Source organism: Kluyveromyces marxianus, chromosome 1 (assembly GCF_001417885.1).
Source record: "Kluyveromyces marxianus DMKU3-1042 DNA, complete genome, chromosome 1".
NCBI lineage: Eukaryota > Fungi > Ascomycota > Saccharomycetes > Saccharomycetales > Saccharomycetaceae > Kluyveromyces > Kluyveromyces marxianus.
Window position 1 is genome coordinate 111,818 of NC_036025.1, and position 20,459 is coordinate 132,276.

A 20,459-nucleotide genomic window follows, 5' to 3' on the forward strand; every position below is an offset into this window, starting at 1 on the left:
TCTAACTCTAGCACAAAATACTGAGAGTGTATCATAGTGAGAAAAAACACACACTTATACACAGGAAAATTACCATAGAATAACAACCATAACGATAATGGTTTCTTTTAGTAAATTGGGTTCTCTAGCCCTTTTGAGCGGTGCAGCTTTGGTATCTGCTGCTACCTACCACGTTGACGTTGACTACAAAGAGTACTTAGATGTGTACTACCATTACAGAGACGATAACAGTGGTGTCAGTGTTGTTGCTGATGCTACTGGTTTGACGGTGACCGTTGATTCAGACTCTACTTCCGAATCTGATTGCCAAGTTTTGCAATCTGGTATGCTTGTATACTCCAAGGATGGTGAATCTGACAAGACTTTGGTCACGTGGGATCAATACGAAGTGTTCCATTTGGTTTACAACGGCCAAGAAGTGACTTACGATAACGTTAATGTGCAAAGTTGTGGTGCTGTTGCTCCAGAAGATATGATTGTATCTCATTCAGGTAGCTCATCCGCTGGTATCACTGCCGCTGATATCACCACCACTGTTACCGCTGTTGACAGCGTTCCATCTAAGGTCATGACCCTTGACCAAATCACTGACGCTGCTATCTTGACCCAATTGGCTCCTTGTTCCAAGGTCGTTGATGGATCTACCTCGTACTGTCCAATCAACACCGTTTACGGTAACTCAGTTGTCACTGTTACTAAAGAAAACGTCGTTACCTCTTACACCACCTACTGTCCACTATCTGAGGTTGTCTTGAGCGCCAAGCCAACTACCGTTATCAAGACCATCACGTCATGTAAGAACAATGCTTGTACTGCTACTACAAGTGCTGTAACCACAGAGAAGCTTGTCCAAGTTACTCAAGGTGTTTCTGCTGCTAAGACCACCAACGAGGCCGGAGAGGACGTTACTTCTACATACGTTTCAACTACTGCTGCTCCAAGCCACAGTACTTCCTACACCACTCTAAGCGGAGGTGCTGCATCTCCAGCATCTGCTGCTCCTTCCCCAGCTGCTTCAACTGCTGCTGCTGCTTCTGGTACAACCTCTGCCGTTACTACCTCTGGTTCTTCCCCAGCCTCTGGTTCCCCAGCCTCTGGTTCTTCCCCAGCTTCTTCTGGTACCGTCACCACCACCGCTGGCGCAGCCGGTGCCACAGGATCTGGTATCTTGCAAGTTGGTGCCTCCTCTGCTGCCCCAAGCTCCGCTGGTGAAATCAGCGTTTACGAAGGTGAGGCTAACTTCTTCAGCGTCAACAAGTACGCCGTTGCTGCATTAGCTGTCGGTGCCGCCATGATCTAAGAATATCCTAATATATATACATAACTTATACCAATCCCACGTCTTTTTAGCTATCAAAATATACATACCATACCAACACACACGTTGCTTACTCCATAACATAACAAAAGGGTTAGGTCAGTTAGAGATTACTTAAAACCTAAAAAATACAAAGTACGAAGTACACAGATACAAAATTCCAAATCAAGCAACCCACTCGCTAGTCCACTTACAAAGCAGCCAACAACTTGTCCAACTCACCAGAGCTGTTCAATTCTTGCAAATCAGAGTTCCCACCAATGTGCTTGCCGTTGATGTAAATGTTTGGCACGGTTCTTTGGCCACTGATTTCAAGCAAAGCATCTTGAATCTCGGCACCATCATCAAGTTCGTTCAATTGCAAAACAGTTGCAATGTCCTTGTTGACCTTCTTGTCGTCAAAAAGCGTCTTCAAAGTAGCTTGGCAGTATGGACAGTAGGTCTTGGCTGCAACGAAAATCTTGGAAGAGTTGATTAACCCTTGAACACGGGAAACAGTAGAAACAGGAGCCATTGTATATGTTTAGGTTGTCGAGCTTACACTATAAACGACTTTAAGATAACCAACTAAAAAATCTCTAATCTATATACAACTGTCCCCTTTCTAGCAACCCTCTCTATATCCATTTAAGCTATTCATGTTGTTAACAAATTCAAGCTGTTTTTATATACTTGAAATATCGCTGGCGAATTTCGAACAGAGGAGCGAATGATAGGAACGCAAAAGAAAAATAATACCGACATTACGTGTGCAAGTTAAGTCAAAAGATTACTAAGCCAAGCTAGGCTTGGGATAAGGTTCTCAAATGGCAGAATAAAAAGGGTTGGTTAATAATGCGAATAGAGAGAGCGCACTAGAATATAGCCACAGCTTCTTCATGTCTGAGACACACATACTCTTCCATTAAGATCAAAAAAATAAAACGGTGGAAAGCTCTATTTCTTTTTTTTGCCGTCTATCTGGGCCTTGTCTTTCGCTGTGTGAAGAAGCTTCTTCTATGGCATAGTATAGTAGCTGTAGCCTGCCCAAACCCATTTGCGGTATGACAACTAGTGTTTAATTAATATTGCTGGCGAAACAGGCCGGGTAATAAGCAAAGGCACGTGATTCGTGTGTGTGTGTGTTTGTGTGCTTTTTCCCATTTTTTCTTCGAGTTCCGCCTGGCTTCTGGATTATTGGGCCAAACGCTAGCAAAGTGAAAGCCAGCCAGCCAGACATCCAGCTAGAGAGAAAGAGAGGTAGAACTGGAGACCCTTGCTTGCGCAATATTACATGGGTCCTTCGTATGACGTTTTTAAGTGTATAGGAAGAGATTGAGAGCGAACGTGCAAGTGAGGGAAGTAACGGTGGTTAGATTAAAAGAATAAAGATGGGAGTGGCAGCAGGAGTACTGCTAGTGTTACCCGCGTGACTACTGTGTTTTCAAAGTCATTGTTACGCAAGAAACTTATTTTTGTCCCGTGTCAGTTTAAATATGGGATTTGTCTTGTGCAAAGTTTTAAGAGGAATCTGGAAAAGTGTTGATAAATGATTGATATTAAGGTTTCCCCTATTTAGAAAAGTTTCAGCAGAGAGAATGAGGAAAGAAGAAGAGAGAGAGAGAGAGACGAAGAGAGAATTGTAGTTGATATCAGGACACCGAGCGAGAACATCAAAATCAACAATAGACTTGTTGTGGGGTGTTGAAGTAGGCGATATTAGAGCTCTGATATAATTTGGAAACAGGATTGTTCCCAATTCGATAAGATAAGGTCAGTTGTCGAATCGAATACTTACTTAGTTTTATAACATAGTTGGCGAGAAAAGATGGGTCTATTCACTGATCATCCATGCACTTCGGTTACGGAGTCGATAAACAAAGCGATAATTCAGGATAACTACACGCTTGAGGTGGAATTGGGTACAATTCTACAACTGATTAGAACAGGTGATGTGGAAACGAACCAAACGGAAGCGGCCAGAGCTATCAGGAAGAGGTTAAAACATGGGGATATTCAACAGCAGTCCAGAGCTCTAGACCTTATGAACTTATTTGTGTCTCAGTTGATCCATTTGCCAGTCTTTTACTCTGATTTCAGGCTAAACAAAGTGTTGCTGGACATGTCTTCTGGGTCAGGGAAGTATCCGAAGCAGATTTCAAGGAAGTGCACTAGTTATCTAATAGCCTGGTATCATTACTTGTCGAGGCATCAGGAGGTTGATGGTTTCGATACACTCTACTCATTATGTGTCAAGACGTATAACAACAGGAACCGTCGCATGAAGGTCATGGCCAAGTCATACAAGAAGAAGAATAAGAGCATGCCAGGTTTCATGAACGATACCGCTGACCGCAGGTCTGTTATTGCAGACGAGCGTTACGGGATCCCACGCATTAACCTCGAAAAGGAGACCCCGAAGATCAAGCTTTTGATCAGCGACTCATTGGAGACGGCAGTGTCATTATCAAATACATTACTGGCATTGCCTTCTAATACGAAATCCACAGACAGTGAAGAATGCACGGCGAAGTTCGTACAGGCCAGAGCTATGAGAAGGAAAGTCCTACGTTATTTGCAACTAATTACTGAGGGAGAGCTATTGGGTGCATTGTTGCATGCTAATGAAGAGTTGGTGAATTCGTTGATGGCTTTCGATGAGCTAGCTGGTGAGGAAGATATGGCATCACTGAACAGAGATGACGACAGCGATTTGGAATCATCTTCCGAAGAAGAGGAAGAAGAGGCAGAAGAGGAAGAACAAGAATCAATCACATCCATACAGTCCAACGATCCCTTCAGCGACAATCATAAAATTAAGGCATGAATATGTGTGTTTTAGTATGTTAGAAAATATATAATGAATTATATGTAACAGAATATAAACACTATTTAATTAAGTCTCTTTCTTGAAGTTTAAACTACAGCTGTTGACACAGTGACGCTGATCAGTTGGAAGATTTAAAAGTTTTTGCCAGCCTTCTCCTTCAAATACATGACCCATATGGCCCCCGCACTTACTGCAACATATCTCAATACGAACCATACCGTACGACTCGTCCTTTGTAAATGTTAAAGATCCTGGTATCGCATCGTAAAAAGCGGGCCACCCACACCCAGAATCAAACTTTGTTTTACTTTCATATATTGGCTGATCACAATTGGCACAAGTATACACACCAGTTTCTTTGTTGTGTAAAAACTTGCCAGTATTAGGCCTTTCGGTGCCTTTATCGCGGAGAACACGCAGTTGCTCTGCGCTCAAATTAGGGTTCACTGGAGTCCATTTACTCATTGTTCTCGCAAACTGCTTTGCAAAAGTGGTCATAAATACTGCTTCGTTGTCTGTGTAGAGTAATACAGCAACAACTATGCACACCTTAACCACAGAATCAAGCAATAACTTTCAATATTCAGTTGTTTCTATGTTTTGTAATGGTAAGTAAGGATCTCAATAGTTTGCTCATCGCATTAAGTGAAATTTGACAAATTAGTAGTAGAAAAGAATAAATAGGCTATCTTATAATGCAAAAGGAAAGACAGAAGAACAAAGCCCAGAACGGCACAAACGGCCAGTCACCCACAAGGTAAACGATACTACAATGACTACGACTTATCCCACAACAATGTCATGCACCGATGCTTTTGACCAGTTGACTGGTTGCTTCAGTATCGGTGGACAATTCAGACATTATTATAGATATGGGAACATGAATGAGTGTATGAAAGAGTTTGAGAAGTTCAAGTTCTGTGTATTACACAGCAAAGACCCAGTAAAGGTTCAAGAGTGGTATAAAGACCAGTGGCAGAAGAACCAGGAGAGAAGAGGTACTTCTGACGACATCTGGAAAGAGAGAGTGTAATATGATACACATACATAATGTAATTCTATAAAGTTAACCTGTATATAAAAAAATGTGCGTATTAAGTTTCTAAAATGAATATCAGCTATCAAGCCTTTCAGATACATTACGAAACAACTGGTTTTAATGGCATTAATTCATTCACAGTTTTAAAGTGTTCTCTTCCCAAATCCCGTCACTCTTTTATTCACTTTCACTGTGTAGGCTGGGTAAATCTATATTTAAACCTGAAATCCAATAATAAAATATGATTGCTTCTTCGAGTTGAACAGTGGACCTCAATTATTTAGAAAGGAAGGCATCATGGATCAATATCGTTCCATAAGGTGGTGGTCAGAAAAAGAGATAGAATAATCAATCGTGAAACATGAGTGGTACTAATGAATGGTCTACCGAGGAAGTTTGTAAGAAATTAAAAGCAGAGCTTGAGTTGGACGATGCCGAGACGTACATTCTGGACAGAATACGAGAGAACAAAATTACCGGGTCTACTTTATCTGAGATAACGTTGGCGGATTGCAAGGAGCTATGCCCTGATAATGTGAGCGCCGTGAGATTAAAGACATGTATTAATAAATTTGTTGATGCTGAAGAGCAGGCTCCGGAACAAGAACTAGTTTTAACCATGAAGGGATTGCACCAAACCTTGAACGAGAAATTGCAAGAGTTCCAGTCGAATTACGCACAGCTACGGCTTGACCTATTGGAGATTGTGAAAAGGAATACTGTTTCCGGTATTGGTATGGCATCAAGCCAATCAAACCAAGTGCCACAGCAAGGTCCACAATCTTCATCACAAGATTACTTCGACAGGACGCCTCACCATCATTCCTCGCATACACCTTCATCGCCTAAATTCAGATCAAATTCGAACCCTGGGGTAACATCACAAGCTGGTGGTACACGAAATGTATCATCGCCTCATACATCTACTACACCGGGATCAGCAGGTGGTCCTCCGGGAGGTGCACCGGCAGCACCAAGCTCGGAACCTATGAAGCAATTACGTGCCTCTAAAGAAGATTCATGCGAAAAGGTGTTAAGAAATGCAATGAAGAGACATAATTTGAACGAAGCAGATTGGAGACAGCATGTGTTAGTGATATGTTACGGAGATCAAGAGCGTGTTCTTGAACTAGACGAAAAGCCGGTTCAAATATTTAAGTCTCTAAAACAACAGGGCCTACATCCGGCTATTATGCTAAGGCAGAAGGGTGACTTTGAAGAAGTTGGAGAAATGGCTGCAACACCTGGCGGAAGATTATAACACTAAAAAGCAAACAGCCGTTCATATTACTACTATTAATATATCAATTTCCCCATCTATGTAAGATTATATATATACATATATATTATTTTTTCTGCATGCATATTGGTAAATAAGAAAAGCCAAAACGATAATATAAGCACTTTACAGAGATATGTTTCATTTGCCAACTAAGTGTAAGGATTGAACCGTCTCTTGTTCTTCATTTCCTTTATTCTTTCTTGATCTTGCTTAAACTTCGAGAGCAATTCATTAATTTCTTGCTTCTTTCTCTCACGAACTTGGAATCTATAAAAGTCCTTCTTAGCCTTCTTATCTACCATGTTTGGCATTTTCTTAGGTTTCTCATGCTTGAGGAGAGGATTTCTATTCAAGATCTTCTTCCTTATACTGTTTAAAGACTTGGTGTTCTTTCCTACCACCAAAGTAAATCCATCCTCATCGACGATGGAGGATTGTACTTCTTCTTGAGCCTGTTGTTCTCTTTGCTCAAATAGAGCCATGTGCTCATGGATATCAGCTTTCAAGTATTCTAATGGCAAAGGACGGTAAAATGCGGTGAATGTTTCGATTGAAGGAGACTCGAACTCCCATACAATATGTTCTTGTTTCTTATTTGATGAGTACTTTCTCAATGCTTCCCAACAGTTCTCCATGGACTGTTTATCCACAAATTGCAACAGCGATGTATTTCTAGGAGTGAATCTTTTCTCACTTGGATCGTCCACACTCATTAAACTAGATGTCAAAGATGATAGGTCCACATCATGCAATCCGAATTCATCATGATATAATAGGCCCTGTACATGCGACACCATCTCATACTTGCGGCAGATTTCTTGGAAGTTCTTTTTAAGATTCTCAAACTTTGTTAATAGTGGAAGGTTAACCAAAAATAAGCAATGTTGTTCGTTATCTAGCTTCGACTGATGCTTTCTCACAAACATATAGTGATGCGCCTTACTCGTTTTTTCCTTCAAACTCTTCACTTCTGGTAGTAAGAACGGTACTACCAAGAATCCGTTCTGCATTTGTACAGGTGCCATGACTGATAAACAGATAACAACTCCTACTACAACTGGCTCAATACCCTCTATACTAGCTCTTTTCCTGGGAAAGTATTGCTCATCTGTACTATTTCTGTTCATTAGAAACTATTTCACATTAATTCGATTTACACATAGCATAGAAAAATTTTATACATTTCATTGGAAATATTCTTGAATGGTAGTTAATTAAGAGTTCAGATTGTTGATCACGTGTTTTAAAAATTCGTAGAATATCGTAGCATACAGAAAATGTGGGGCATCGCCGGAGTCACTAATTCTCAGATTTGAGCTGTTCAGCCTCCTTCATTAGTTCGTATAATTGTGTAACTTGTTCTGGGGACATTTTCTCGAGCAGGTCTGCGGATAGGGTACCCTCTGTCCACTGACCGCGCGAGATCATATGCAGATAATCCTGCCATGATGCTAGAAAACCAACTATATATAGTGGATTATCGGTGTTTTTGTGCAGCTTGAATTCGCTTTTAACATATTGATCCCCAAGTTCTCGTTGCATGGGTGGGAGGTTTTTGTGTTCTCTTAGTATTCTGCGGTATAGTTGCAAAGGAGGAAGAAGCGGTTGATGAGGTCTCTTGGACGCTGGTCTTCTGGGTCTAACTGCTCTTTTAACCGCCTGTCTGAGGATTGGATTAACTTGCATCGTTGGTGCGTACTGGTTTCTGAAGTATCTGGCTTTGGTTGGGGGCTTAAATCTGCTTCTGCGTTGTACCTTCAGGCAAATAGTGTTCTGAATAAATCTTCTCTTTACTTATTTTATATGATATGATGATGAATCAGCCTATTTCATTTTTTAAGATCACCTGATCAACATATGCGAATATAATGGTGATAAGATGACACAACAAGACAGTGTGCTGCTAGTAGACCTGGATGAGTTCTGGATTAAATAATTTATATACATATATATCAAAAGGCTATTCGTGAATTTATTCAAAATTAGGTGGTAAAAGTCCTAATTTTGTCATTCTGATCTTAACCGCGTTTCTGTGGGCATCCAATCCTTCAACAGCGGCAATACTCATTACTGCACGACCAATATTTTCTAGACCAGTAGGAGAAACTGATTGAGAGGTGATAAACTTCTGGAATGTCGAAGTATTAACACCACTGTATTGTCTTGCATAACCATATGTTGGCAATGTGTGGTTTGTACCACTGGAGTAATCACCACAAGATTCTGGAGTGTACGCTCCAACAAAGACTGAACCTGCATGATCAACAAGTTTTACATAATCTTGAGCATTAGAAATTTGTAGAATCAAATGTTCGGGTGCGTATTGATTAGACATCTTGAAAGCATCTTCGTATGATTCACATAGGATAATGGAGCTGTGAGCAATGCACTTACGGACGATGTCGACTCTTGGAAGCTTCATTGCCTGCTCATGAACCGCATTCTGTAGAGCTTCTATCTTAGTTTCGGATAAAGAAACACCGACCAAAATAACTTGAGAATCAATACCATGTTCAGCTTGAGATAACAGGTCAGAAGCCACATAATCAACATCAGCTTCTTCATCACAAATAACCAAAACTTCACTTGGACCAGCAGGCATATCAATGGAGCACAATGCTTGGGTGTCATTCTGAATGTGCATTTTGGCTGCAGTAACGAACTGGTTACCGGGGCCAAGAATTTTATCAACTTTAGGAACGGTTTCAGTTCCATAGGCCATAGCTGCCACAGCTTGTGCACCACCAGCTAAGACAATCTTTGAAGCACCAACTTTACTAGCAACATAGACCACTTCAGGAGAAACTCTTCCATCAGACTTTCTAGGAGGAGACGCAAACACAATCTCTTTACAACCAGCAACTTGGGCGGGCACACCTAACATTAAAGCAGTACTAGGTAAGATAGCTGTACCACCAGGAATATACAGACCCACTTTTTCAATTGGTCTTGGAAATCTAGAGCACACAACGCCAGGTTGGGTTTCAACTTCTAGTGTTTCAGTTTGCATTTGTGCGGCATGGAACTTTCTGACGTTTTCAATTGACAAATCCAATGCCTCCCTCAATTCGTCTGTTAAGCCCTCTAGATATTCTGGTGGGAAAGGAGCTTCTAAGACTGGTGACTTTAAGTCAACACCGTCGAATTTTGCCGTTAGTTCAATCAAAGCCTTATCCCCATTTTTAACAACATTATCAATGATTGGTTTAACTAAGTTCATGATCTCTGCAGTCTTTTGAATTGGTCTGGTAACTGCTTGCTCAACAGCAGCTTTATTGGAAGATGAAACAACATTTAGGAATATTTTTTCCTCCTCAGAAGTTTCATATGGAGTTTCAGTGATAGGCTCTTCCTTTTTGATGAACTTTGGCTTTGCATCACCTTTTCTTCTGGTAACTTTCAAATGCTTCATGTTCAAATTATTTTCCACATCCTCCAACGAAACACCACTCGCAACTAGCTTAACTAGGGTGAAGTAGAATAGATCAGCACATTCCCATGCAATATCTTTTTTTTCTTTAGCTTCAGTGACTTCTTCTGCCTCTTCTTTAATCTTCGCATCTAATAAATCAGGATCGTTGAAAAGTCTTTTAGTGTATGAACCTTCTGGGGCATTTACAAGTCTATCCTGTAAAAGCTTTTGAAGACCGTACAGCCCATTCTTGAAATCACCAAAGCATGATTGAGTGTTTAAGTGACAGAAAGAACCAGACCCACCTTGTCTTACGACAAATTTCAAAGCGTCGCCATCACAATCCAAGTCAATAGAGAGTAACTGTTGAACATTACCGGAAGTGGCACCTTTGCGCCAAATTTCATTACGTGAGCGAGAAAAGTATACACCTGTTTGGCTTTCAACAGCCTGTGCAATGGATTCTTTGCTAGAATAAACCAATCCTAGAGATCGCTCATTTTCATCAACAACTAAAGTTGTGTACAATCCATCAGAACGATCAGTTTTCAAACCTTTCAAAATGGCATTAGTAAAGCTTTGTTTTGTAATTTCAGAAACCTTAACTAGTTGGCTCCAAGAAACTTCTTGTACTTGGCCGAATTTTACTCGGAAGGCGTTTTCTTTGAACAAAGACAATCTGATATCTGGAATGCCAATTTCTAACAAATGGTTAGCGTATTCTAAATCTTCGACGAATAGGGTAGAAATACCATTATTCAACAATGAAATTAAGTCATCATCGCTGAATTTGTTCTTTCCTACAAGAACGGACACCCTTTGACCAAAAGCTTCTTGCTTATCGGTGAAATCCTGAATTTCTTCTTTAGTTAGAGTTAGTCCATCTAAGACTAACAATTTCGATAAGCCAATAAAAGGCTTTTCATTCAATGCTTTGGTAGCATCCAGTAAGGGCACAAGAGGTAACATTGGGGCAATTGCTATATTGCTCTCAGTATCTTACTGATCTGATTCTCTTACCCCTCTAAAAGTTGTTTCTTGTTATCTAACCAATAACGGTCAGCGATGGCTTACAGGTGATTTTTATATATCATCCAAATGAACTTGCAAAAAAAAAAAAAAAAAAAAGGTTTATTCTTTAGTGAGTCATTTGGCTATCAGACGATGAATCAGGTGTGATAAAGTAAGCCATATATTCAATACATCCGTATTTTTAGTATTGTAAGTATATGTGTAGTATTAGAAGATGCTAGCGGTATATATTAAGTTCTTTTATTTTATATAATGATGAAAGAACTAAACATTTCAATATTTTAAAAGAATTTGTCATCGTAAGGACAGTCAACTGATTCATGTCCATCTTTTTCACAGAGTGCACACCATAGTGAACGACCTGCAGTTGCAAGTGATATGGAGCCCTTTTGTTCTACATTGGGATTATACAGAGGCAGCGTTTCCATGTTGTCATCTATTTGCATTACACTTTGTTGTTCTTGCTTCTTTTGCATTACTTGTAACTGTGATTGAAGGGAATCAATGGTTTTTCTTGCTTCATCTAACTCCTTTTCTAAGCTGTTTTGTTTATTCTCACCTGTGTGAAGTTTCTTTTGACATTCCAATAGTTCGTTACTCACACTTTGATACTCTTTCGAAAGAGATTGGTTATGCAGTTTTAATTGTTCCTTCTCCTTTTCCCATTTAGTCTTGTATAGCTCTGACTGGTTCTTGTATTGCTGCAAATCATGTAGTTGGGCTTTTAGATCATCTATAACCGACGAATCAATCATATTTTGAGAATTGTCATAGTTAGTTGGTTCATTTCTAACATCAACATCCATATTTTTTTCTCTTTCCATAATTTCGGAGAGTATTGCAGCGTTTCTATTTATCTCGTTTTGTAGTTCATCAATGACAGTAAGTAATTGATCATGCTCATTTTCGTAGAACTGCTTTTGACGTTCATGCGAGGCTCTTTCATGCTCCAATTGACGTTGTAACGTTAACTTTTCCCTTTCTGTTGATTCCAACTTTGTTTCGTATTCATCAATCGCAGCCTGAATCTCTTCCAGTACTATTCGTTGATCTTCGACCACTCTTTTATATTGGAAAAGTTCTGCCTCCATTCTATCCGTATCGATAAGCTTACTGGAATTCTCCGTAGACGCTCTGAAACTTGGACCAAGTTCAGTAACAGAAGTCTTACGCTGCTGGCTATGTTCAGATCCTTGGTTGAGGATGGGGTTTCCCATGCCTCTTACCGGTGTAGGGGAAAGTGAATGTAATGTCCTACCATTAGATCCGCCGTTACACTGTTGCGGAATGAGGTTAGCGACCTTCTCCCATTGTATGAAAAGTCCACTTCTAGGGAAAGTAGTCTGAAAATACTTCCTACCTTTAAATGTTCCATCGTTTTTGCCATTACCGGAGTACAGATCAATTCCAGCAAATATCCCTTCCTTCATCTCAACGGAGCCAATATACCTAATCTGGCCCCTACCAATGTTGGGAATTTCAACAACCAAACCTATATACTCTTCACGGTTCATGTCTATAGTGTATGAAACGATCTTGAATGGTTGGTATTGATTAAGGGTAACTTTAAGAACTCTGCGAATGTTGTTTATGCTAGGAAAAGTCCTGAAAGAAGCACGATGGCATCATGAAGGAGTTGCGAATTGGAAGTTGATCTCATTCATTGATTTTGTATTGTATATTAAAAACGTAAACAATAAAATTGATGGAAAAACATCTGAATAATATTATAGAAAAACCTTATTCACGTGAACAAAAGAGAAAGAATGGGACAAAGGCGTACAAACAGTCGAAGAAAGTACTGGGGTTTTTAATACATTAAGAAGTATCATATACAAATCTGTACATATTTACATGTGGATATTATTATCGATGGGCATATTAAGATTAGGGAACGACATAAACTGGAGAGCAATTTGCAAGATCCTAAAGAACTCTAAACAAACATTCAAGAGAGGAAATTATTGAACGGAAATTATTTAAGGTGAAGTCTTTTTACATTTTTCAGAAATCACCAGTTGCTGCGTACTAATTGCCACCAGGGCCGCTTGGTACTAGAGAGGTCATGTTGATAGAGATACTTGTCCAAAGAAATTTTGTATCTATTGGGTGGATTTCAATGGCTTAACGTTTTGCTCGTACAACATGTAGTGATCAGTGACACCTTCACCAACGACGTAAATATTACCAGCTGGCGAGTATTCACAAATCAAGTAGACAGCACCATTTGTACACCTTTCGACAGAACAACCAAGATCTGTGGATGATGCCCATACTAATTGTGTAAAGTGACCCACTTCATGACCATCGTGTTCAATACCGGTAACGTTGTTGTAATCGTAGTACTTAATTTCATCGTACCATAAGTTGACCAAATCAGCTGGTGAAGAGTTAGTACCAGCAGCCAAGTTTTCACCATATTGACCACCAGAGTGCTTTAGAACGTAGTTACATGGGTCGGAGTCCCCGCCCTTCAAAGATTGTGCGTAATTGTAAGCATAAGCGGCTAGGTCGTCATTCCATACTAGAGAGCCAGTGTCTTGGTGACGTGCTCTCAATGAGTTATGAGTGTCTAGAACAGCAGCACGGTCCGATGCGGAGATAGCTTCAGCAGTGGTTTCTGATTGAGCAATAGACGTTTTGGTGGCAGATGTTGTTGTTGAACTTTTAGACGTTGTGGTTGCAGATGTTGTTGTTGAACTTTTAGAAGTTGTGGTTGCAGATGTTGTTGTTGAACTTTTAGAAGTTGTGGTTGCAGATGTTGTTGTTGAACTTTTAGACGTTGTGGTTGAAGATGTTGTTGTTGAACTTTTAGATGTCTGAGCGGTAGTGCTAGACGAAGAGCTAGATTTTGCCACGACAGATTGGGTAAGTATCGTTTGAAGCTTTGAGCCACTGGTTGTGGTGACAATAGAGCTCAAGCTGGAAGAGCTGCTTGTAATGGCAGCTGAACTAGAGTTGGAGTACAAAGCTGATTCAGTATTAACGACGCTGCTAGTGTCGCTACTTGGTGCGCTTGTAACTGCGCTTGCTTCGGTACTAGTAGTGTCATCAGCGGTAGAAGTGCTGGAAGAGGCAGGTGGTTTTGTTACTCTGACAGAAACAGCATCAAATGTCTCATCTAGAGTTACAACACTTCTAGCAAGAGCAGAAGCTGTTAGAAATGAAGTTAGAATAACTGAATTAAATTTCATGCTGAATTATAGCAGTTTTTACCTTAGTAGGGTTTTTTGTTGATAAAGTGCGTGTATAGCGTTTTAATAAAGAAAAATAAAACAACTATTAACGATAAATGTCTTCAACGATATCCAGTGTATAAGGAGGATTATGAACGTCTTCCAGCAAACAAAAACCAAAAGCTAATTAAATTTTGACGCTACCTGAATATATATCCTAATGCATGCGAGCTCTGGCACCTGTCTTATATATTATCCTTCAAGAATCTAAACAAAAGAAAAACACGGAAACCCAGCTCTCGAGCTTGAATTCCAGCAACAAGCAACCTCTTGGCTGAAGGCACCACCAACAAACATTACCTAAGTACAACCAGCATACAGCTCGTTAACAACATTAATACGATCACAACATGCGGGCTAAGCGGGTTCTCCGGACTGCAGCCTCTGCTAGTACATTTTTGCACTCCTCTACATTAACTCAGGCGACAAACACAACGACGGAACTGTTGCTATTAGAAATATTACTTACGCATCAATGCGCCCATAGCTCTGCCTAGGTTATTTCAACAAGTAACATACCTCTTAACTGCGAGGTAGGTAGTAAGCGAAAAATGTAAAGTAAGAACGCCGATTATTTCCAAGTTCCGCCCTATGTTTCCATCATCATGTTTAACTATGAACGTTTTGAGATTTGGACCTGCATAAAAATCACATCATTAATAAGGCCTAGCAAAATGTCGTAGACGGTCTGTGGTGTTTTTTTTTTTAATTTCTAATTTCAAAATCTTACATCAACAGGCTGACAGGAACGACGTGGTCCAATTATGCTGCAAATAATTCCGAACTGGAAGCTTGTTCCTGAACGATATCAATCGCGGAGAGATACCCGTACAGAGATCGGAATACCTGTACAGGAAAGAACCAAGCAGGAATTTTTCAGTTATTATTTTTTTTGCCACTCAGAAATGGGTGTACTCTGGTTGTTTCTTTTGGACTTTGTCCTCTACATCCACACATTACAGTACCTTTCGTACTAGAGAAAAGGGGAAGGTGCATTATTGTTTGTTTATTTGTTTGTATTGATCGGTTTTTTCTTTTTTTTTCTTTGGAGGCGTGCGAAATTAAAGCGGGAAAAACGAATAATGCTGAACGTCTAAATAAACAATAAAGAAAGGTGGGCAAGTATGTAAGCAAGTATGTAGGCGAGCAAGTATGTAGGCGAGCAAGCATGCTAGCACTGGACCGGGCCAGATCTTTGTAAATATAAACAGAGATCTCGAACACAATGGGGGAAGGCTAGAAAAGTAAACAACTGGCTCGGAACTTTTAATAAAGTAACACAGGATGTTACTACGACCGGGTCCACCCTCAGCCTTTTTCTGAATAGATACCTAATACTCTAACAGTTCTTTCAATTTTAACAAGTAGTACCATACGATAATAAGTCGGACCTAGAGTAGGCCACACTGCACAATGCCATTCGTTCAATGGTTCGAAAAATATGCGGCAGGAAATATATCTCATGCATATTTTAGCCACGAAAAATGTGACATCACATAACTATAGGATACATTCAACTTTTTTCCCATTTTGGGCACACGCGTATTATTGTATTTTTTTCCTTTTCTACTGCACTGCGAACCCTCACATTCTGAGAAGTTGCCAGTTGAAGAGGAATTGGACGCAGGGGTTATGCAACGCACGTGATCATTGCTTTTTTCCCTCTCCCTCTCTCACATTTTCCCATTGTGGCCGACTTCTCCGCATCCTCGAAATAAAAATCTGCAATTGTGGAAATATGCAAGCACGAATGCGCTAGCGTATCCACGCATAAGGGCTGCTCTCGATGCTTCTATCAGTTCTATCGACTATGGGAACAATCAAAAGAGCGCAAAGTATGTCATTATCTTTTATTATTATTATTATTATTCCCATCGGGTGGCAAGAGCACATTTTTCTCTAATGGTTTGTTTCCCGAGCAACGCTTCGGCAATAACTTTTTGCATGTGCCGAATCCCGCTTAGGTAGGGTATTGGCTACTGTGTTATTCTAATGCGGAAATTCAGGATCTCATTTCTGGAATTCATTTATGAAGGTACATAGAAAATGTTGCAAGACAGCTATGCAAGCAGTGCCTCAGTGTTCCGATACGGCTGGTATAACAGGTACAAAATTCTTTAGAGATTATCCGAATGAGCCGATTTCCACTACGATTTCAGTAAGCGCTTCTAAAATTCCTTCTTCATGCAGCGAACTCGTGCGATCGTATTATTTTCAATAATACTACGAAAGTTCTGCTACACAATTTCTTGCAGTTGAGAAGTAACTCTCTTTGAACAATGTAGTTCTTCCAATTAGACTATGCATATTCCACAATTGTGGTGTCGCAGATTGACATTTTGCCAATCACTCTTTGCATATTTTGCAACCAACAAATGTTCCTTAGGCAAATAGCCGCACCATGCTGTTATCACACCAGAATTCCATACTTTTACATAAACGAAATTTTGAAAATTCATTCGAAAGAAAAAACGCTAAGAACAATGAAATCGAAGCTTTTCATTTTGTTCCCTTAAGATACAACAATTCTTCAAAATACAAGGACAACAACATTGGTAAATCATAGAAATATCATCTCCGTCCTAGTGGTCATGTGATATCTATCATATTTTTCATTTCTTTTGTATATAATACTAGTATTTCCAGAATCACAATTATTTGGCGCCTCTCTGGTACATGGATTGTGTCCGTTTTGTTTGTTTGAATTTTTTTTTTTTTTTTTTTTTTTTTGACACTAAATATGTTTCAGATTTGATTAACCGATGCCTCATCTTCTTTTGCTACTAGAAGTTTTAAAACATTCGATGATTTGCATCTGAGCGGTCTACTACATCTCATTCATATCTGAAACGTGGGAAATGCTGGATTTCAGTGCAACAATAGGGTTCACTTAGTGTAGCATTAGGTTATTCCCTTTGATCATTTTCAGGGATATATCTGACGTAAAGACAGCTAGAGTATAACCAATGATGAAACATTTCTCATTGCGATCATGAATCCATATTTAGATAAATACCCGAATGATTCTTCATATGCCGTTTTACGCATCATGTATATCTAAGGCACCGTATTAATGAATTGTTTGGAAACCTTTGTGCAATAACACTTACTGATTGTATTTTGTCTCTTTCTTCACTGGTTGAATTATCCTTAATTTACGGTTAGAGTTGAATATGGATACAGTAACGGAGACGTTATTGATTACCGAGACTGCGATGGATAAATTAGTTGTTCAAAATGATGCTACAGTAATAAATACGATCTTTGTGGATGAGTATTTCCAACAATCTAAATCACTTCCTTTTGCCCTAACTACAGTTTCTACGGCCACTGCGACAGTTGTTAACAAGAACGTTGGAACAGCAACTATTACAGGTAGGGTGACTACCACAATATCAGATCAATTGAGTACTTCATCGACCTCGGCCTCTTCGACACATTCTGCAAACAGTTCTAACCTTAACCACACTAGCTCTCAAATGTCAAAATCGAGTAATATGCCTACCAGTACAGCGGCTGCCAGGGCTACTAGCTCCGCTTTAGTTTCACCAATTGCTATACCAGGTTTTGGCAATTCATCTAAGAGTTCCAATGGAACAATTCTAGGTTTAGCAATTGGTTTACCAATAGCTCTGTTTATCATTGGATTAGCATGTTTATTGGGAATGTTTTACTATAAGAGAAAAAACGGTATAACTGACCTGGAGAAAGAAGTTAAAACTAGTAAACGAGACAGGTTCTTATCTAAAATATATGGAGCAAAGGACCCAAACATTGGTGAAAAAAACTCGTCCGACTACGGTAAGGAGAATGACGAAGATGAATACTTTGATTCGGCTATGAACTCGAAAGTGGCTTATAGACTGAGCAAGCCATATATTTCACCGCCTACACTTATTAAGACTCCCCAAAAGGTCGCGTTTCCCACAAATCCCTACAGGAAAACTAAAGATATCAATGAAGAGACTTATTCTACTTCTTCGTTGAACCAGGTTCAATTTCCAAAACCATTAGCTTCACCTTTCAAAAAATGGACCTATGAATCACCCTTGTCAAGATGGTTTTTGACAAAATCCACCCTAATCCAAGATAAGATGCAAACCGTAAAAACACCGACTATGCATCTAAAACAATTGAACATTTTGGCTAGAGTTAATAAGAGCAAAATCACCGTTGATGATGAGATGCCATACACAGAAGCCTCCCCAATGCTTCCAACAGTTCCTACATCACCATATGACTCTATTCAACCCTTACCAACTGGAATACGCTATGAATCAACCCTAGTTCCAGTTAACGAAACTGAATTTTCTGGCGGCGGCCAAAATATAAAGCCACAAGTCCTTGAAACTAACAATAAATTCGTCTATCCACCAGTCGTTAAACTAGACAATAAAATCAAGTCAAAACCTCTACCGAAACCACCGTCGTTTGTTAAGTCGCTTGATCCGGAATTACGGCGTCATAGCAATCATAGTGCAGCTGAGAAACATGACTTAGGATCAGCCAGAAGATCAACAATTGAGGAACAAGCGAAACTTTTCCAGGTAGTAAAGGACTACCAAGCCGTGTTAATGGATGAAATTCACATTAAAAGAGGCGAGATAGTCCGTGTGCTTGCTCGGCACACTGATGGATGGTGTCTGGTTGAAAGACATGATGCAGCAAAATCAGGTTCTCTTGATGGGCCAAGTTACTTGAATGAAGATCGTGGCATTGTTCCTGGATTATGTCTCCAAGAGTGCACTTGATATGAATGTAAGATACATCGTAAAAGCGATCGAGTACAAAAGCACCAGAAAAGCCTTAAAGTTTGAATGGAACTCTACCTCCGACTCTAATACTTATACTAATATTAATTCTAATTCTCACTCTATTTTAATTCTAACGTTTACCTCATTCACCTAATACTAACAGAGTGTCGCTTTTAACTCCATGCGTTTACACTCGTCTCCTGTCTCTAATAGGACTACTATAGTAATCGTATCATTCCTATATTCTATTTAATCGTATATTGAATTTTTAAAAGAACTGACATGGACTTGCCACATCCGTTATTACATACTTAGTTTAGAACCTTGACTGGGTTTTCGATGAAGGTCTTTTCACCGGCTGGAGCAGCTGGGGCACCGAAAACTAATTGAGCTGTGACATTCCATTCTTGAGGAGCAGCACCTTCAGGCAAAGCAGCCTTGACATAGCCGTTGTAATGTTGCAAGTGACCACCCAAACCCAACAATTCAAGAGCAGTCCAAGCAGAGATTTGGGCTGCACCACTGGATTGGTCTGCGAAGGATGGGAAGGCACCAGCCCATGCTGGGAAGTTGGCCTTCAATTGTTCAACAGTCTTATCATCGCTGAAGAAGATGATAGAACCGTAAGCCTCATCTCTGATGGAAGCTGGTCTCTTTTTACCGGCTTCACCTTCAACAGCATCGGTAACAGAAGCCCAGACTTTCTTATGGGCTTCACCAGTCAGAATGAGAGCTCTGTTGCTTTGACTGTTGAAGGAAGTTGGGGTGTCCTTAATGATGGCTTGAACAACAGCTTGAACATCATCGATGGAAACACCGCTAGGTAATTCAGGCTTCAAAGAGTAGATAGTACGACGAGCAGCAATAGCTTTCAAAAATTGTTGAGAGGCAGCAGAAGACATAATTTTTCGATAAGAGTGTTGGTTGTTCGGGTTAGTGTTTAGCTACGTAATACATCAGAAATACAATTACAAATTAAGGTTAGAAGGCATCTCAACAGAGTTATATAAAAAATAAAAACAGATATAGGCTTGTATTTATATCATCGCACGCGTGAAAAATTGAAGACAATCTGAAGATAATGGAAGACACAAGCATTTGTGGGTTGGGATCGAAAAGACACTTTTCTCGAATGTAAAAACTGAATAATGGGTGCTGGCATTGTCAATGATTTTTTTTTTTTTTCCCTTTGAAACAGTAGCCTTAGTAAACTCTGACAAAAGAGCTTACTAAATATATACGAAAACCAAATTTGAAGCCATTATCAATAAAGGAAACCGGCATTTTCATGCTCAATTTGGCGTGAACTGAAAGTTTACGACACTTACGAGATTATTCGTAAGGTGTTACAAGCCGCGGGTCTTGGCAAAAACCATGGATTAACAGCCGCCGTACTTAGTTAAATGGAAGATAAGGGCCAAGAATCTTGTCGATTCGTAAATATTCCACGAAATGCGATTCGGCAATTAAACGAATTTTAGTAATCATGTGGGTTTAGATCTGATACAAAAATTAAAGGCGGAGTGCTATTTGTAACATATAATAGTAACAACCAACCGGCATATTCAAATTATGCC

At 39.7% G+C, this 20,459-nt stretch overlaps 13 protein-coding genes across 13 annotated transcripts; 5 read left to right on the forward strand and 8 right to left on the reverse strand.

Annotated features, from left to right (window-relative positions):
* Positions 1-97: 97 nt before the first annotated feature.
* Positions 98-1,300, forward strand: KLMA_10057 (uncharacterized protein; the record flags this gene model as incomplete). Its single annotated transcript, XM_022822259.1, has 1 exon — positions 98-1,300. One exon carries the CDS (start codon positions 98-100, stop codon positions 1,298-1,300), a length of 1,203 nt encoding a protein of 400 aa, XP_022673596.1.
* A 208-nt stretch (positions 1,301-1,508) lies between these two features.
* GRX1 (dithiol glutaredoxin GRX1) lies at positions 1,509-1,832 on the reverse strand (the record flags this gene model as incomplete). The annotated part of the gene is made up of 1 exon (XM_022822270.1): positions 1,509-1,832. One exon carries the CDS (start codon positions 1,830-1,832, stop codon positions 1,509-1,511), a length of 324 nt encoding a protein of 107 aa, XP_022673597.1.
* Positions 1,833-3,125: 1,293 nt separating this feature from the next.
* LSB5 (Lsb5p) lies at positions 3,126-4,124 on the forward strand (the record flags this gene model as incomplete). Its single annotated transcript, XM_022822281.1, has 1 exon — positions 3,126-4,124. One exon carries the CDS (start codon positions 3,126-3,128, stop codon positions 4,122-4,124), a length of 999 nt encoding a protein of 332 aa, XP_022673598.1.
* A 69-nt stretch (positions 4,125-4,193) lies between these two features.
* MXR2 (peptide-methionine (R)-S-oxide reductase) lies at positions 4,194-4,625 on the reverse strand (the record flags this gene model as incomplete). The annotated part of the gene is made up of 1 exon (XM_022822292.1): positions 4,194-4,625. One exon carries the CDS (start codon positions 4,623-4,625, stop codon positions 4,194-4,196), a length of 432 nt encoding a protein of 143 aa, XP_022673599.1.
* A 394-nt stretch (positions 4,626-5,019) lies between these two features.
* EMI1 (Emi1p) lies at positions 5,020-5,160 on the forward strand (the record flags this gene model as incomplete). Its single annotated transcript, XM_022822304.1, has 1 exon — positions 5,020-5,160. One exon carries the CDS (start codon positions 5,020-5,022, stop codon positions 5,158-5,160), a length of 141 nt encoding a protein of 46 aa, XP_022673600.1.
* Positions 5,161-5,527: 367 nt separating this feature from the next.
* Positions 5,528-6,427, forward strand: STE50 (Ste50p; the record flags this gene model as incomplete). The annotated part of the gene is made up of 1 exon (XM_022822315.1): positions 5,528-6,427. One exon carries the CDS (start codon positions 5,528-5,530, stop codon positions 6,425-6,427), a length of 900 nt encoding a protein of 299 aa, XP_022673601.1.
* Positions 6,428-6,597: 170 nt separating this feature from the next.
* On the reverse strand, positions 6,598-7,575 carry RRP7 (Rrp7p; the record flags this gene model as incomplete). The annotated part of the gene is made up of 1 exon (XM_022822326.1): positions 6,598-7,575. The coding sequence occupies one exon, from the start codon at positions 7,573-7,575 to the stop codon at positions 6,598-6,600; it is 978 nt and encodes a 325-aa protein (XP_022673602.1).
* A 172-nt stretch (positions 7,576-7,747) lies between these two features.
* Positions 7,748-8,134, reverse strand: SDH7 (Sdh7p; the record flags this gene model as incomplete). The annotated part of the gene is made up of 1 exon (XM_022822337.1): positions 7,748-8,134. One exon carries the CDS (start codon positions 8,132-8,134, stop codon positions 7,748-7,750), a length of 387 nt encoding a protein of 128 aa, XP_022673603.1.
* A 286-nt stretch (positions 8,135-8,420) lies between these two features.
* HIS4 (trifunctional histidinol dehydrogenase/phosphoribosyl-AMP cyclohydrolase/phosphoribosyl-ATP diphosphatase) lies at positions 8,421-10,829 on the reverse strand (the record flags this gene model as incomplete). The annotated part of the gene is made up of 1 exon (XM_022822348.1): positions 8,421-10,829. One exon carries the CDS (start codon positions 10,827-10,829, stop codon positions 8,421-8,423), a length of 2,409 nt encoding a protein of 802 aa, XP_022673604.1.
* Positions 10,830-11,173: 344 nt separating this feature from the next.
* On the reverse strand, positions 11,174-12,406 carry BIK1 (cytoskeleton-associated family protein; the record flags this gene model as incomplete). Its single annotated transcript, XM_022822359.1, has 1 exon — positions 11,174-12,406. The coding sequence occupies one exon, from the start codon at positions 12,404-12,406 to the stop codon at positions 11,174-11,176; it is 1,233 nt and encodes a 410-aa protein (XP_022673605.1).
* A 588-nt stretch (positions 12,407-12,994) lies between these two features.
* Positions 12,995-14,086, reverse strand: PRY2 (SCP superfamily family; the record flags this gene model as incomplete). Its single annotated transcript, XM_022822370.1, has 1 exon — positions 12,995-14,086. One exon carries the CDS (start codon positions 14,084-14,086, stop codon positions 12,995-12,997), a length of 1,092 nt encoding a protein of 363 aa, XP_022673606.1.
* A 3,215-nt stretch (positions 14,087-17,301) lies between these two features.
* Positions 17,302-18,879, forward strand: FUS1 (Fus1p; the record flags this gene model as incomplete). Its single annotated transcript, XM_022822381.1, has 1 exon — positions 17,302-18,879. The coding sequence occupies one exon, from the start codon at positions 17,302-17,304 to the stop codon at positions 18,877-18,879; it is 1,578 nt and encodes a 525-aa protein (XP_022673607.1).
* Positions 18,880-19,193: 314 nt separating this feature from the next.
* Positions 19,194-19,784, reverse strand: HBN1 (putative nitroreductase HBN1; the record flags this gene model as incomplete). The annotated part of the gene is made up of 1 exon (XM_022822392.1): positions 19,194-19,784. The coding sequence occupies one exon, from the start codon at positions 19,782-19,784 to the stop codon at positions 19,194-19,196; it is 591 nt and encodes a 196-aa protein (XP_022673608.1).
* Positions 19,785-20,459: the final 675 nt, after the last annotated feature.